This window comes from Micropterus dolomieu, linkage group LG07 (assembly GCF_021292245.1).
Source record: "Micropterus dolomieu isolate WLL.071019.BEF.003 ecotype Adirondacks linkage group LG07, ASM2129224v1, whole genome shotgun sequence".
Taxonomy (NCBI): domain Eukaryota; kingdom Metazoa; phylum Chordata; class Actinopteri; order Centrarchiformes; family Centrarchidae; genus Micropterus; species Micropterus dolomieu.
In genome coordinates, this window is record NC_060156.1 from 30,756,877 (window position 1) to 30,774,992 (window position 18,116).

An 18,116-nucleotide genomic window follows, 5' to 3' on the forward strand; every position below is an offset into this window, starting at 1 on the left:
TGCTGTCAGTCAGGGAGGGCAACTGGTTCAGTAGGGTGACTAGTGGTGAGCAAAATGGGAAGAATGACAGTCATACTTTAGACAATACGCGGTGGGGGAATAACATGAAGATTAAATTTTATTTTTGTCTAATCATCACGTAATGAACGTCTCATGATATTAAATAAATATTCGTCCAAAAATAAAAAATAAAATAACGGTGAATTCCACTACAATTCAAATGTCGGGGTTAACACTGAAACGATGACAGCAGGTTAACTGAATAGGGAAATGAGCCTGTTTTCACTCAGAGCATTACAGCCCCAAACAACGAATAACGTGCACTTCTCGCGCGTTATAAAATAGTTTCCGTGGATAGCCCTATAATGAAAACAACCAGAAAATATTTGCTCCCATAAGGCTCATACAGAGCACTGAATGAAGCCACAGTGCTGCAAGTGTCTCTGTGCAGTGAACTGCACTTCAAGTTTTTCCGAAAGACAAGAGCGCCCACTAGCGGAAATTCCGTTTCAGAGAGAGCTGAGGAACTTCAGAAACAATCTGATTCTATTTTATTTCACATCTAAATCAAACTTAAAAAATACAGAAATTGATTTATTAATAAGAACAAATAAAATAGAACATTATAGTAGTCTATTTAAAACGATTTCTTTCTGACACAGAGACCGTTTAAAATAGAAATCTTTAATCTTTTAAGTTAAAACAGTTTTTGCATTTTCTGTTTTTCACTGGATTCTGCCCCTAACCAGCAAAATGACTCAACTATTATTATTTACATAATTAGAGCCTTCATTGTGCTGTATAATTATAATAGGCCTATTCTCCGAACTATTAAAATATTATTTTAACATCGGCTAAGATCAAGTTCCTTCAAAGCCAAATTGAAAGGCACACATTCACACTTTCTACAAACACTGAATTTAGTCAATGGCCTCTAATTTGACGAACACACACACACACACACACACCTCTGACAGCCGAATGTAAGGTGTGAAGATCTGGCACTTTTTAACGACTTAATTCGATCAGGAGGTTTTTCAGAAGCGGCCGCTGTGGATTGTGCCTGTTTGCTTATCTGATAATAAGGCTGATATAACACCGGGCAGATAATTGAGGAGTCCGATCCCACAGCTCTCTTTTCCTGCTCTGGAGGAAATGGAAAGAGGGGCAGACTGGATGTTTATTGCGGCAGTGTGAACATTAGATTAATTGAATTCAAAGAAAAGAATAAAGGAAAGAATAAAAGGGCCTATATTAGATTAACAAGACTGACATGTGCTGCTCCGTGCACAGTTCCCTCTCTAAATATTTAGGTGTTCCGGTTTCTTTGCTGACTGGAGACAACGGAAAAACCCTAAAATATTTTTATATGGAGCTATGTGGAATGCGTTTGAATGGTCGTTTACCTCTTGATGTCAGGACTTGCAGCCTAATTTAAGATTTTGTTTCTTCCACACGGAGATCTGTAAAATCATTAGCTTAAACGTGGCAGAAAAAAGTCCAGTTTGTAATTTTTAAAAAATATTCAGACAGCATATGTCTGTTCTTGTAGTCCTTTAAAGTGCGTCTCTGGCGGTAGCTTCAGACTGCTCAACTATTGTGCAACTCTGTGCCACTATATTAGGCTATAATTCGTTGTAAAGTAATTTTGTTGTGTCCTTAAATGTATGCTTTAGTGAACACCTTTGGATGACAGCGCAGAGGAAGTTTTGAATGTCTTTATTTTTAAATCTCCTCCTTCCTGTCTCTGCCTGGCTGAAACGGTCTCTCAGCCCGCCGGCCGGGCACAGATCTGCGGAGCCAGACAAATGCGTTGTGGAATACACACACACACACACACACACACACACACACACTTAGGCTAACTGTGAATCTTTGTGCTTGACACTTGCAAACAGGATAGCGGTTTGGACTATTGTTGTTTATACAATGTTAAAAGAGTCTGGTAAGCTAAAATGGAAACCCTCCTGATGACAGACTGCTCATTTTATTCAAATAAACACAAAAGTAGGCCCGTTACAAAAAGTCTGAGAAGCTCACAAGTTGTGCTGAAAATAAATAAGGAGTGATGGGCTACAACAATAATAATAATAATAATAATAATAGGCCTGCTCTAGTTTTTATTGTCATTATCATTATTATATGCATAATAGTTCCAAATATCAATATGCTATTTATTTAACACTGTTTTCTTTCTCTATCTTTGATCAAACTATTCCCAGCCTTACTAATATTCCTCTGTAAAACTGGTTTGTGAAAATAAAAGTTTTCGAAGTCAGCTGGATTTTTACCAAGTAAAATGCCTCCTTGTTAGAATCACAGGACCAGGCTGAAGGGAGAGGAGCTGAAACAGACCGGCAGCAGCGGGACAGAGCGCACACAGGCGGGTGGGTGTCCGGGGGACCGGGACTTCCAGCTACTCTTCACCGAAATTCTAAAGATGTAGCTGATGGACCAGTGGTGTTCCTTCTAAACCACAGACGGCTTCACGTGGAGATGTTGCCATGGGAGCCATAATTTAAAGTCACGTGAAGAGGAGTAGCTCCTCTAATTCATTATATTAATGTGCGCATCCATCACTGCTTCACTCGCACCCTCAAATGTAGCCTAGACCCGGACAACAGTTAATACTGGACTCATGACTTTGGACTGGGAGCTGCAGAGGGCCGCTGAATTCCCTGTGTAGGCTACCTCCTGAGATCTGTCATCCAGTGAACAAGAGCACGAGGCCGTGCCTGCTGATCTCGCGCTAGCATTGCAGTGATCTCAGTCTGTCACATCAGGATCCACTTGCTGGAAACGGCCGCACAAGTCTTAAAGTGGAGCTGCCAACTAATTAGGCGCTGTTATTACAGGGATTTCGTTAACCTGACGTTGATGTATTGGTTCCACACAGTTCCAGGGTAGAAAATGGATCGTAGTGTACAATAACCCGCTGATAAAAGCCAAAACGGCTCCAGGAATGCCACTCAAATTTGTCACAGACCAGGTCAAACGACTATTATTCCAAATGACTTCAGTTTGAATTAAGACCAGGCCAAAAAGCTATTTAACTTATATGTGAGCTACAACTCTCAACAAAGATGAAGTGAAGCTCAGCCTGGTAAACAGGTTCAGCTGGGTTTATTCTACACTTCCTCAAATGTTCCTGCAGTTATTTTAGTTTAACCCTTGGTATACAAATGTAATCGGTGGATCAAAAACATCACACACACATCTGTGGAGGCATTCAATGGATTTATTGATCTGTTCAGTCCCTTCACAAATGGGGAAAATTACATGACAAATTGAGAATCCCACAACATAGTCATTATACCCACCTAAGGCCAGCCGTCAGCCCCACCCACACACACACACACACACACACACTTGTTCATTCACTCTCACATTTGCACTGCTGCTGACCTCAATCCTTATCTTACCTGAACTTGTCCATCCTCTACGAATCAAGACTTACCAAGTGAAGCGCCTTGCCAAGTTCATTAACTACAACAAAAGAACATGGACTGTGTGGTCGAGTTTCTGTACAAGTCACTGTTTTCCCAAAGAGTCTGATAAAACAAAACTCAAGTATTTACCCATTACTGTCACTTTTCTGTTCGTGGATCAATTTCATAACACAATCTGAACTGGGGAGAGAGGGTGAGTGGGAGTCAGCAAATCACAGCAAGGCTAATAACATTACATCATACAGGAAACGTCCTCTCTCTCCGCTGTTACCCACAGGCCCCATTTATCGTATCGTTTACACATATCCTGTTGTAGGTTTGTGGTCCAGTCATGGGCAGCTTGGGAGTCGAGGCCGAGTTCACCTGCACCGCACAAACTTCAAATCTAACACAAGCTTTCCATTTCCCCTCATGACAACATGCTGCTGTGCCATTTAGGTAAAAAAAAAATAAAATAAAAAATTGATAAACATATACATGGCAGACAGAGCCAAGGCAGAAAGAAAATAAGACTTACATGTTGAACACAACCTATGGGCAAAGGAAGTAATGAAGGTGGAAGACACAAACCTGTCAGCTGGACGGGAAGTTAACTGTGCAGTGATTTGTTACCATTGCCCCAGCCACTTTTGCAAATCTTATTTTAAAAAAGGACAAACTACAGGCCAGCTCCCAAGCTGCACATAAGCTTTTACAGTAAACTGAACTAGACAAAGTCCTACATACTTTTCTATAATAGGGTCTGCCGTTCTATTGTATTTTGCTGGCTGTGAAGACATGGAAGAAGGGCACAGGTGCACAGTTGCTTGCTGTTAAACCAGAGTTAAGACTTACAGGGCAAGGGACATGTTATATATAGCATTCTACATCAAAAGTTCAAGTTCCCTAAAAGTGAAAATAAAACAGAAAAAAAGCACAAACAAGAGTCATCTGTGCGGTTGGGATGAGGAAGGATGGAGGGAGCAGTCAGGTCCTTCAAGGGCAAAGAGCTGCCTCCTCTTCAAGGCCGGTAGGCACAACATGGCCCCTCGCAGGTACTAGCTAGTTAACACACCGGGTTGCAGCCCTTTCCTCGGCCTTCCATCAGCACTTCCAAAATGAAGCGAGCGTTCCACAGAGGAGGAGGAGGTGGGGTCGAATGATTAGGAGGGAAAGCTGGATGGGGATGAAGGCAGGGAGTGACATGTGGATGAAGGGGGAGCAGTCTCATTCGGTGGCCTTCAGCGAGAAGGAGAGCTTGGGTCTGGACTTGCCCTTGCCGAGGATGATTTTCTGCTCTTCCTTCTGTTGCCTCTGACGGTCCTGCTCCAGCTTCATGCGCTCCTCGTGAATCTTTCTCTGCTCCTCCACAATACGCAACTGCTCCTCAGCCTGTCAGATACACAGCAAGCCACATTGCAGCAGTAACATTAGAGAAGAACAGAAACAATCCCCCTCAACCCAAGTGCCCCCAAACGGCTGGCATTCTCCCTCTCCCTGCAAGATCCAGCATTAGTCTCTTGCTTTTCTTTTTTTGTCCAGCTGTTTACTATCGTTTCAGCTCGTTCAAATCAAGCCTGAATCAAATAAACACTGCTTTACAAATTAGTCACACTTGCGCTTATATAGCCAACAGGAAAAAACCCACTGGATTGTTAACCATGGCCGATAACCATCTATTCAAAGCCACTCAATTAAAGTGGTTCTTGGCAAGGACTGAGGTCTTCGGTCACGTTGTGGTGCAGTGAAAGACTTGAGAACTCAATCAGTGGAGGACAGACTTGTAATGAAAGACACATACGTGACATTAAAAGCACAAAAGCCAGACATGATGTGTGTCACTTTTCTTACTTCTCTAAGTTCATTTTAGTTACGGCTGGATGTGATCAAGACTAACGAAAATAATTTGTGGGATATAAATAATGCTAAACTGAGAAGTGAATCGGGAAGAAAACGACCCCATCCTGTATACAAATAGAATTGCTGTTCAGGGTTTTTGACAACATCTCATTCTTGTTTTCTAGAGGATGAATAATGATGGTCAGCTCGTGTGTGATGAAGGCAGCATGTAAGAATGTTCCAGAAACAGAAAACAGAAAAGCAGCAGCTTTGCTCTTCACAGAGCAGGGCGTACCAGCTTGGCCTGAGCCTCGGCGATCTTGCGGTTATTCTCCTCCAGGATTTTTTCCAGCTCCTCCCGCTTAGATTTCTCTTCCTCCTAGACGGGTGACACGGTTCCATGTTAGCGCACGAACAGGCTACAGCCACAACACACTTTATGTACAGACATACGCACACACGCTTCCCCTCTAATTGTCACACTCACTCGCGGGCACACGCACAAACTCATTACACCACAGAGAAGTTTCTTTAGCCTCTCGCACATGACCACACTGTGGAATTCTTTGTAGTCAGCCTGAATTGTTTTAAAAATACAAAGAGTGGGCAAAAAGCATAACCAAATTGTGGGGGGAAAATAAACCCGCTATTTTTCCCCTCCCTCCTTCCCTCCCTCTGCTGTTAATACCCTCCTACAAAAGTTTTAAGCTAAGCCACACCTAGGGTGCTCACTGTATTATTGTGAAAGAAGTAGAAATATAAACACAAGAATATAAAGGGGGAAACCCACTCATCACACTCATAAATAGAAGACAGATATAAATGACAGACAATACAATCTAGAAGAAAATACAATTGCTGTTTTTTTAACATCATTATAAGCAAGAGAAAAAAGGATACAAATAAAGGAGGGAATAGTTTTGGCTCACCAATGCACGTATACCTACGCATTTTCCTTGCCTGTGTACCTACACAACTGGTGAAAGCATTCGGCATTAAACGGTTGAATATTTACTGTCTCGTCCGGACTGTGTGGCCCCTGCAGAGACAGAGAAGCGCTCCCGGGGTGGGTGGGTAGGTAGGTATGGGGGATTCTGCCATACCGCGCCGCGGCATTCCTCTTTATAACTGATCTCTGTACTGCTTAGCCTGCGCCTGCAGCCACAGCTCACGTTCAATTTTTTGAGTTTTTCCTTTGCTTTACAGAGGCTCAGTCCCGAGACGATAGCAGAGTGAAGGACAGTACAGTACAAAGTGGTGTCTGTGTGTTTGAGGAGGACCGGACCACGGTACACTTACAGTACAGGACACAAGTCACGGGTGAGCTGAAAGGCTGCAGGCCAGCTCAGGGCTAGTTAGGAAGGTGGTGAGTTGTGTTTCCAAAATAAAAAACAACACAAATGTTTTTACAAATAAACATATTAAGCAGCAACCCTATAGGAGAAGCAAGTCATGAGTACAAACACAGTACATTTGTTTTTCTAGGGAGAAAAAAAACTCTTAAACTGCATAAAATAATCAATAAGAAAATATATATATGTATATTAACACACAAAGATTAGACCAGTGATAGTTAACCTCGTCGAACAGGAAACAGGAAATGTAGTGGTCCATCATTATGTATCCCAGAGCAGATTCCGTCTAACAGAAGATTCTCAAAACAAGGATCGTTAAAGAGAAGATAATTGGGTGGTAAAGAAAACCTGTACAGGACAAACTGTCTGTGAATTAAACAAATGTGATTAACATTTCTACACATCAAATTTGATTTAAAATGTCAGAGTAACAGAGACAGGAAATCTCCACTCATCTGTCAGAAGCGCCTGTGAGAGACTAATCAAAGACTGGACTGGGGGCCTTGCATCTAGCTGAAGCTTACTCAGCTGAATACTGTAAGGCTGACCTTTTGGTTACAGACGAGCCTCACTAGTTCTACCGGTCCCGTCGACAAACAGTGTCTAGGACTGAGAATGGGAGATGTAGAAAGAGTAGAGTGGCAGTGTACAGACACAGCAGAACGCAGAAGAGGGGGGACTGAAAAAGTCCAAGTAGGTAAAGGAGGCACACTCAGAATACATTTCTCAACCCATTAGTGCTGAGCCACTAGCTTCTCCCTGGGCAAGTCAGGGTCACTACGCTTCAGCTGCCCTTCTCATTCACAATACATTATTACTGTAGTGTCAACAAAGCCCTTTTCTTAATGACACCGGGAGGGGGGGGGTGTTTGTCAGACAGCTGTCTACCACTCTCTGAACACAAAAGGAAAGAAGGAAGCAAAGGAGCTTCAACTAACTTTAAAGAAGCCTGAAAAGGTTCCTTTAAGAACTGCATCATAGACACTAAGACTGCGGAGACTAGGCTTCTTTCTTTAAAAAAAAAAAAAAAAACTATGGATATGTTCAATTTGTCAAAAGAGTTCATCTAAGCTAGTTCAAGAGTTTAGGAAAAGTTTTTAAATGGCCAGTGACGAACAGAGATGGTGACTGTAAAACTGTGTAATCATAAAGAAGCGTTTTATTACAGACGTTAACAGAGATGCTTACAAATATGAAAGGAAAAGATCAAACTGAAACTTGAGAAAAATTATGAGAAAAAAAACAAAACAAAAAAAACACAAAGTGAGTAACTTTCTGAAACCCTGCCATGGCACAACTCTCACTGGCAAGTTAGGAACTCCCTGAGACACAAAATTAACGGTGGCAAAATTCACATTGCACCTTTAAGTCTGAAACTTAAAGCCTAAAGTGCCACTTCAGTTCCAGCAAGACTCCTGTTGTTAGAAACCCAGACTCGCGTACCTCTAGCTTCTCGGTGCAGAACCTGTTAATGGTTGCAAGAAGATAAAGGATATATTTTGTGGAGCCACGATTTAAGGAGACGTGACTGCATGAAGTTGGATTTACAGTTATTTGAAATTGTTAAAAATGACCATATACATATTAACAGTTACATTGATACTTAATGCTAATTAGGAATGATGCAAAGATGATTTTTGGCATGGCTCCTCTCACTATATATATTCTGTTTGGTACTGTATGTCTTTGTATGTCGTGTGCAGACACATTTATGGTAATACTCGGTCACCATTACATACATTGTTACCCTGCAGGACAGCCACTTCAGGCTCCGCACCTACCCTTCCTGCTGTGAAACTTGTACCATGGCTAGATTACGTTCGGAAAAGTAAATTGGGGGGGGGGGTCCCTCAACCTCCACCGTCCCATGTCCCGAAGAAAGGCACCAGTCAGAGCAGGTGACTGGGAGGGAGACGGGGACAGGGGAATAAGGGGTTGGGGAGGTATGCGGGGAAGGGTGGGGCTGCGTTCCAAACGACCGAGCGTTACCTCTCTGGCCTTCTGCGCCGCCAACTCGGCCTGCCGCTGCCTCTCTAGCTCCTCCAGCAGCTGCCGCTCCATGATGCGCTTTGCCTCCTCGACGCGCCGCAGCACCTCCCGTTCAATCTCATCCTTCCGCTTCTCCAGCTCCTCCTCCACCCGCTTGGCCACCAGCTCCTCCACTCGCCGTGCCGTTTCCTCCTCGATCAGTTTCTCCTCGATCTCCTGCTGCCGGCTGGAGGACAGAGGAATGAAGGAAGGAAAGCAGACATGCAGAGGGACCGTTTATAGGAAATTATCATAAAGCTGATCTGCTCTCATATTAAATATACAAATATTCCACGAAACTAGACTAACAACAAAACAAGAAAGTGACTTATTAAAAATCATTTAGTACTATATATCCTACTAGGAATGTAGAACTCAGATACAAAGTAGTATCGGTCACCTTTCCAGCACAGCTTTATCTGCAGCTTCATTATGTAGCTCTATCATGGCACTAAAATCACATGTGGTGTCACTGCAGTTCACGTTTGACTTCAGTCTATAGCGAGTAATGTAGTTTTTCCACTGGCATGGCTTTGTATGCATTTCCACTGCGCCATCGCAGCAAGGCTGACCACTGCCATTATACTGCGGGTCACTGTGGTCACTGGAGTGCAAGAGCTCACAGCGAGGCCTGTAAGAGAAGGCCCCAGGACAGATTTGTCCTACAGACAAACTGATTGGTTCAATGTGTGTGTGGTCAGGCAGGAAACTTAACAGCAGAATTTTTTAAAACGTTCACCATATGAAGCTGTCAGGACTTCTGTAGCTCCTCTGCTGTGCTATCAAGAATAAAGTTTAATCTGCTGCTATGTTAAGACACAGCTAATGCACACTACAGAAAATCAGACATTTACTGAGCGAACATCAGCTAGTCAGCACAAAGTATTAGCCACTGAGGTTAGCCAACTCCTGTCCAAAAATTATCTGCATCTAGACGAGCTGAATGAATACTTTCTGTTTGTGATGAGCAGTTGATACCTAGCCTCTGCCATCAGTGTATGAATGTGTGAGAAAGTGACATGTAGTGTAAACGCTGGTCAGAAGACTAGAAAGGTGCTATGCAGTCCACTGCCCATGTACTGTTGAATGTTATGAACGAATGAAAGGATTAAATATTATTAGGCAGTGTGTTCACACTGGAAATGTCTGTATGCAACTAAGGCCCCATCCACATTACTCTGTTTTAGTTTACAAACGGAGAATTAAAACAAATACGATCTCAGTCCACAGCAGCGTTTTAGCTGCGTATCAGAGTTGATTGTCTACATTAAAACGACTGAAAACGCACAGCTATTGGCCGTTCAGGTACACTGGGCATGCGCGTGCCAGAGTAAGCATGAAGCAGATGGTCTCTTCCGTAGTTACAGAAGATTTGGCGAAAGAATAAACAAATACTATTTTTTTCCATGGACCAATAACGAGCTGGGACTGTTACTGAATGTAACTCGGGAGTGAGGTGGCGGAAAACAGACTGGGAGTCGTCGCAAAGTAAACGGCGACATGCACAGTACAAGTGTTATTTGCACGGTACAGAATATTTTAATAAAAATACCATGTCAAAAGCCTGGTTAGCAGCATCGTGTTTCTGCTTTGCATGACTTCTAAGACCCAAACAGAGAGCTGAGCGTGAGCGGCTGCGTCATCGTTTCTAAAGTCCTCCATTTTGGCCCGTCTTCACTAAAACGCCCTCCGGAGTTTTGAAATGCGAAACGGGGTCGGCAGTGTTTCCACACTTCTCCGTTTTAGGTCTTCATTTTCGCCGTTGTAGTCTGGACGGGAGGTGCAAACGTAGCGAAAGGTCTTTTTTTAAAATCAAAAACGCAGTAGTGTGGACGGGGCCTAAATCAGCTTGACTTGTGTGTGCTGTTGATGTACACTGTCTCACAACATTCCTCAATCACATCCTCATTACAACTGCAAAACAAAAATGAAATGGAGGCTGCGACCAGAGAAAAGATAAGGAAGGTTTTTGTTTGGTTAGTCTATTTAGCTCTATCAGGTGCTTTTTGTTGTAACATTCAACTTTCCATAAAGTAGCTGGGCTCAACAATGTCACTTATCTTTTTTTTCGACAAACCAAACTTTTCAAACGTTGAACTGATTGTTCTGCATACATGAATGTTACGATTATTGACTAGTTATCACTTAGCATTATCAAATTAGACTGAAGCCACCATGTAGAGCATTTTTTCTGCACAAGCATTTAATGAATGAAAACGACCTACAAAAACGCTGTTAACTGCTGTAACTGGATTAGCTGTGGTAAGATATATCGTCTACTAATATGAAATTATAATCAATATAGTAACATTATATAATTAATATATTAATATTATATTCACAGTATATTATTAAATGAACATAATACTTTTTGTAATATTATACAAATACACGCATTTATACTAGTTCCTCCTCCAGGTTGTGGATAGAGCCTCTGCAGTGGACTTAGCCAGAGCCAGGACAGGGATCGGGTGGTTACAGTGCGAGGGGAATGCTATGCTATGTATATGGCCCATCCATTGCAGGTAACTCTAAACTGGTTGCCGGGTCAAAACAGTTTATGCTTGAAACTACAGAACAGTAAGGAACACAAAACATGCAGGGACTTATTCATCACCTGAAACACTGAGCACCTCCACACTTCTTGTCAGTGGTCATTCATTAAATCTATCATGTGCTGGAGTGACCAACTGAGTGCTATCAGTGGCAGTTAGTCTGGAGCCCTGGGAGTGTATGTTCAAACATGCAAAACATTCATATTAATTGTTAATTAACATTGGTGTGCACCAACATACCCTATTTATAGTAATTATTAAATCTAAGGAAAAGACAGATTTATTCACAATTAGAGGAAGATTACACTGTACCTTCAAAAATATATACTGGTACTATACTATAACAATTAGTTTATAGTAAATACATACTATACTTTTTATAGCATAGTATATACGTCCAGTAAATAATGTGGGATTGTGGGACTGAATTGTGAGATTTGTCAATGTTACATGTTGAAATGGGAAATATGCTAAATAAAGATGTAACCACGGTGAGCTGGTTATATGAAGAGCTTCAGGGGACTGGTGCTTATTGCAGACTGGGAAAAGCTCTAACCTCCAACACATCATCAGAAGATGCCAAATCACAGTTTGGCTGCTTTTACCACAGTCCAGGTACATCAAATGTGTGGAAAATGTACTGACTATGGGTCTGTCCAGTGCAGCAGCAGACTGAAGGGTTAATGCAGATATAGCCTAGGCCAACTGTCATCCTGTTTGCCTATTGACAATTCTTTTAAATTGTCTTTTTTTTCCCCCCTAACCTGCACTCTGAGCAGGAAGCTATTTGAAGGTAAGAGGTGTTTTGTCGCTTCTGGCACAACTTTTAACACACAGCATACCCTCCATGGATTTGATTTCATTCTGTCAGCCACAGGGAAACTGGAGACCTTACCCAACTCAGGCCCAAATCCTTCCTTATCTACCAAGTCTTCGGGTCGTGATATTTGCATTTGTATGCCTGGTTAAGTGGCCCTGGGGCTATTAAGCAGTAAAAAAGAGCCACTCATGAGGCCAACAGAACCTGCAAGCAGACAATAAACTGCCTATGGTCATTATGAGTGGCAACCACTGAAGTGCTTCAGGACACAGCAGTGACATGTAGCTCTTATCAGTGCGTCCTAAAGCAGTCACTTCACCGCTGCAGCAGCTGAACTTAACCCCAAACACTTACAAATGCTTTAGCTAGTTGCTCAATAAATTATGTACACAATTATTAAGCTATAATTTCCAGACCACTGATTGATAAACTGACCAATGGTGTGAGCACTACCCAGCCTAGCATCATTAAGGACCAGTGACCAGTCTTGCAATCTTTTGCACTGACAATGTAATAAAGACCAGTGAGATGGAAGTAAAAGACAGAATTCCTACAATTTAAAAAGAATTGTAAAGATGATTACTTTGTTGCTTTTAGGTTTTAATAGTAGTAAACAAATTAATCACACTTTAACAACAAGTCTGTACAAGTTGTAAATAATAATTGAAGTTCGGAATTGTAATATATCAGTCATAATTAAACTAAAACTTGAAGTGCCAGCTGGAAAAGTGAGCTGGCTCCTCTTCCATGTGACAGGGATGAAGTCCTTCTCTGTACAGACAGGGCCTGTAGAGCCTAGCTGACGTTAGCATGCTCTGGCGGCTAGCTTGTTAGCATTACCTTGCTAGTGCACGGAGCAGACGAAATCTATACAACTGAGTGCAGCTAGCCTAGCATTTAGCTTAGCACATATTGCAGTCCAATACGGGTAACGTTATGTAACGTTATAGGAGAGAATTTTATTAACATATACTTACATCTTCCTTTGTCTTTCCATTTCTGCCCTTCGTTCCTCCTCCTCCTTCCTCTGCTTCTCGTCCAGGGCATTCCTCTTGCTCAGCGTCCTGCCGAAGATGTCAATGCGCTCCGGCGGCGAGGCTGCTCTTTCTCTGCGGGACGAGGCTGTGGTGGACCGGGAACGAGAACGGGACTCTCTGCGACGGTTCCTCTTTGATTCTCGGGACTTGGATCGCTTCTTGGACCTCTCCCTGTCTCTGGACCGCGACCGAGAACGGCTCCGTTTCTTACTGTGCTTGCTGCTTTTAGAGTGTTTGGACCGGGACGAGCTACGGCTCCGAGAGCGGCCCATGTTGACCACTTCTACTAATCGAGCGCTCACACCAAACTACTGTGTCTTATGGCTGCTATGTGGCCAATATCTGGAATTCCGTTCCACCCGCTCCTATTCTAACGTGTTATTTACAACAGCTGACCAAGAAGATTTGCTTCAACGGTTGTATCTTGGAGAAATAATCATTCAAAACTGGTTGTTATTTTGCCTTCCTAACTCGCTGTAAAGAAAGATGGCGATGTGTCGAGTTAGTAGTTTCCCAGCAGGCTCCGCGGCTTTCGGTGTTTCCCGGCGGTCTTCGGGATCGGCCAGTCAAATGTGTCCATGAAGTTAAACATCCCCAAACTTTATTTTCTCAAGAGAAATTGATTTGGAAAGTAGTCATTAAATAATGTACTGGGCAATATGAGTCTGCACTGCCTTGGGTTGGAGCAATTTGTGATAAATGTGTGCATACTTGGGGGACTAACAAGACAACAGTAAACGATAGGCTAATTGACATTTTATCAGATTTATCAGATCAGAAGTCATGTCAAAGGTAACATTGTTTTAACAGGCAAACTGTACCAGTAGGAACTGAAGTTACAGAATGTTGAGGAGGAGCACCAAGAGTGTTATCAGCAGACTAGCAGCTGTATTTTGGTATTGCATATTCAGCCTTCATATTAATATTGCAAGTTATCACAACATTACATTTGTCCCCTTAACTCTTATATATATTGGGTGGATTGCCCTAATGTGGGACACCTAAGTGTTTTTATGTCCCCCATAAATACATGAATGTCCAGTGAAACTGGTTAGACAAAGCTATGGTGTCATGTGATCAAAATCACATGACCTCTCAAATGTCCAGTCAAGTATGAGGGTGAGGCAATCATCAAACAGGAGGCACCTTGTGTAAAGACCACCCAATTGTCAGTGACAAGAGTTTTGACAAACTTGATATTAAGGAGTATTAATTAATTTTAAATAAAACAATCCTGCTATTCTTTGGCCTATTGTGCTTATAAAATGTTTGTCCATCAAAAAATAGTAGAACTTTGTATGTTTAAACTATATATTTTATTTCAAATTTCCAATTGTCTCACTTCAGGAAATGTGGTTTTGAAAAGTGGGACAGTATGTTTAACCTAATGTGGGACAGTTCTAAAGTACTTCAGTCACTCAAAAAAGTGTAGTGGGGCATGATTTGTAGGGAAAAAATGGTTTTACTTACGCACTATTAGAATGCTGTACTACATGTTTAAGGTCATGGGAAATTGTTATTCTTGGGGATGGTGGTTTGAAGGCTTTTTGTGGTTGTGTCTGTGTGTGTGTGAAGGATGATTGGTGTCTTAAAATGAAAAAATTGCTCTGAATTGAAAAACCAATAAAGCCAGTCCACTTAATTTTATGCATCTAATGATTAATTCAGTTAAATATATTTCAGATCACAATGGCAAAGCAGAGAAAGACTTTAGCAGAGAGATTTTCAGACACCGAGCAAGAAACAGAATCAGGGAAAGGATGAGAGAAAAGGCAGGATAAAAGGCATTGCTTGTGTTTGTTGTGAAGTAAAATAAACTAGAGTCAGGAATTCTGATTGTGCATTTAACTCTTTTCTATCTGCATAACATAACACAGGCCTGTTATAACAGTTGCTTAATGTCTGTCATAACTGCATCAAAACTATCATATTGTATTATTTGTTGATGTTCAGTTATCAATGTTTCATTCATCCAGAACCAAGATAATTACTAACTTAAGAAAATTTTAATATTATATATATATTATTAATATTATATTCCCACATCAGGAAGATGCTGATTTTCTTATAGCACCAATATGTCTGTCATTTCTTTTATGAATGTGGTATCTGCATTTTCTCTTTTGATTTGACTAGGACATATCCTCTGGTTTTTAAAATGGTGTTGGGTGTTGATTTAATACATTGGCTTCACATCGCAATATGCCACAGAAGTCTGAAAAGCACAAAATGTCCCACATTAGGGCAATTCACCTTTTTTGTAGTGCATTCATTTCGCTTCCTGGGCACCATCATCTTCCAGGACCTCAAGTGGGAGCTGAACATCACCTCCCTCATCAAAAATGCCCAGCAGAGGCTGTACTTCCTGCAGCAGCTGAAAAAGTTCATTCTGCAAAAGACAATGATGGTGCACTTCTACACCGCCATCAATAGGTGTGTTCATGCGGCGGTACGCAGCGCTCACTTAACATGATGCATGGTGGACTTAACATAAGGCATACTGGTTAGAAATTGTGTCCGATACATGTACGATAGTCAATGGCAAGAGACAACAAATTTTTTTTATCCCGTTTGAATTGTGCTCTGAATTACACATATGATGATGGTCTATTTTAAAATATACATTTAAAAATAAAGAAAGTCACAGTTTGATGTAAAACTGTTGAAGTATAAGACATAATTACAAAGACCACAAACCCAAAAGTCGCATATGTGACATTGTAACTTTTTCTCTCAATGACTGAAGCTAATGTTACTGAAGCTAACGCCAAAGAACTTCCATGTGTCGATGATGTGATAAAAGGACTGAGAGTCGTTGGATCAAACACATCAGGTGAGATATGTTTCTGCATAGAACATAGCTAAATTACCTAGCTAGCAGCAACCAAGCAATAACATTAGCTAGCATTACCGCGTTAACATGTTGGTGACATATATAGTACGAGACAAGAGATGTAGGTCATTGAACTATTTTCACACAAAACGACATGCAACTTCGTCAAACTGTGACTTTCTTGACGGACAAAATAATTTTTTTAATTGACAAACATCAATATCAGTAATTCAGGGCATAGTTCAAACAGGATCAAAAAATAAGTTGTCTCTCACCATTGACTACCGTACATATTTTTTCTTAAATAAGGTCCCAAGGGCCGGAAGCACACTTGAGTGACTTACTATACATTCAGACCAAAAGCGAAGCGAGCGTTTGGGGCGGTGAGTTTACATACAAAGACGCGTAGAGCCGCGATTTTCTGTCGGGCGGCGCAAAGCGACGCGAAGGGGGCGGTGCCGGCGTGAGTTGAAAATTTCCAACTTGAGCGAATTTGCGCGGGTTCTAATCGCCTTCTCGCGTTGTGTGTGAACACTTGCAGCGAATGTACTCACGCGAGGAAAGCGCCGTGAGAATTAAATTTGCGTTTGGTCTGAAAGCAACATTAGGCTCTCTATTGTAAATTTTTGCACATTGCTTGTTAATGGTCTATATATTTTTTGCATTCTTTTTATTTACATTAGTATGATAGTATTATTGTATTATTTTGTATACTTGTACATTGTACATACCTGTCTTTATTTTATCTAGACAATATTTATATTTCTGTATTTATATTCTGTAAAGCACCAATATATACCAAGGCAAATTCCTCGTATGTGAAAATGTACCTGGCAAAAAATCTGATTCTGATTCTGATTCATGTACAGTTGTGATGCTACACTGGACATTGTTTCAGCAATACTGGCTTTGGCTGCTACCAAGTACACATAAACCACATCTCAGTTCAGTACAAAGTATACAGTGTCAGACCATGTATAGTGTAATCTAAATGAGCTGCTTGGGGTTTAATGCAAACATTATGATACTTGGACAGATATCCATTACATTATTGAGATTTAGACTGCTGTGTATATTAGTAAGTTTAAGTAGAAATTGTGTGAAACAATTATTTTTTCCTCCTACACCTATTGCACTAAACCCCCTTTTTTTCCTTCCACCTTAAATTTAAATACATAGCACATGGGTCAGTGGCGCAAAATCAGTTATATATAATTTTATTTTTACTGAAGTCCATGAGATAGCTAGATAGTAACTGTATGCCAGCCTTGTCTTCTTTAGTATTCCTCCTCTTCAGTCCAAATCAGTAACTGCTGGGAATGTTTTTGAAGTAGTCCCTCAAATGTGGCGAGTGTGTCAAAGAAGGTTCAAGATTTAATATATCCAATATTAGTATAATAAGGGATTTCAAAAGATTTTACTCAAAACACACACTAGAAGTTCAGCAAAAAGAGCTTCTTAGGCTAATCTTATTTGCCATGCAAATCATCCAAAATCATATCCAGTCCATAATATGTGTATGTACTGGATTATTTAATTTGACATCAAAATGAAGAGATAAACATGTAGAGGAAATGTGTCTTAAAATGAACAACTGAGAGAGAGAAAGAAAAGCTCAGTTTAACTTCAACACTGCCTAAGCTGTGGAGTAAAGTTAACCTTAGAAGTGGAAACTGAAATGGTTAATTGCATGAATTGCTCTACTGCCTTTTTTGACAGCGAGCAGAGCAGAACCTTACTCTAATTTAAATTTTTGTCTCTATTTGACCTATATTTAACTTTGCCTGTGTCCATTTTTAAATTTTGTTTTCATACTCTATCAGGGGCTAAAATGATGCTTTTATCAGAGCTTGTAAATATAGTGACACGAACATCAGATAACCAACCGAAGAGGGAGAAAAAAAAACACAACTGACAATGACACAGTCCTGCACTAAAAGATTGCCATCCCACTCTGGTAAAATGAGGCCATTGTGATAACTCTCCCTGGAGTCCTACGCTCGAAATAAACTGGCATTACTATATTTAAAAACACATAACTCAAAAGCCCAGTGATTCAGCTTTAAAAAGGTCACACCACTCAAGCTAAAAATGAAAGTCCTCCAACTTAAAAAAGATTTTTTTTGTCATTTCATTTTTTCTAATTACCTGCAGATATCAGTATCTCGGAGTCTAATTTTAGTAGAAAGATATAATTTGTTCACATGGAGTCATGCTGTGT

General features: G+C 41.0%; 1 protein-coding gene across 1 annotated transcript; it reads right to left on the reverse strand.

The window, feature by feature from the left end:
* Positions 1-3,220: 3,220 nt before the first annotated feature.
* On the reverse strand, positions 3,221-13,891 carry arglu1a (arginine and glutamate rich 1a). Its single transcript, XM_046053716.1, has 4 exons — positions 13,003-13,891; positions 8,612-8,837; positions 5,563-5,646; positions 3,221-4,820 (listed from the first exon to the last, which is right to left on the reverse strand). The coding sequence occupies exons 1-4, from the start codon at positions 13,332-13,334 to the stop codon at positions 4,656-4,658; spliced, it is 807 nt and encodes a 268-aa protein (XP_045909672.1). The 5' UTR covers positions 13,335-13,891; the 3' UTR covers positions 3,221-4,655.
* Between the last annotated feature and the right edge of the window lie 4,225 nt (positions 13,892-18,116).

What these genes read in the sequence shown, in the direction of transcription:
- arglu1a (XM_046053716.1), bottom strand. Translation starts at nt 13,334, where the DNA reads ATGGGCCGCTCTCGGAGCCGTAGCTCGTCCCGGTCCAAACACTCTAAA. An exon ending in ATGGAAAGACAAAGGAAGAT is followed by an intron (nt 8,838 to 13,002) that starts GTAAGTATATGT and finishes TCTGTCCTCCAG; the next exon opens with CCGGCAGCAGGAGATCGAGG. An exon ending in CCGAGGCTCAGGCCAAGCTG is followed by an intron (nt 4,821 to 5,562) that starts GTACGCCCTGCT and finishes TGTATCTGACAG; the next exon opens with GCTGAGGAGCAGTTGCGTAT.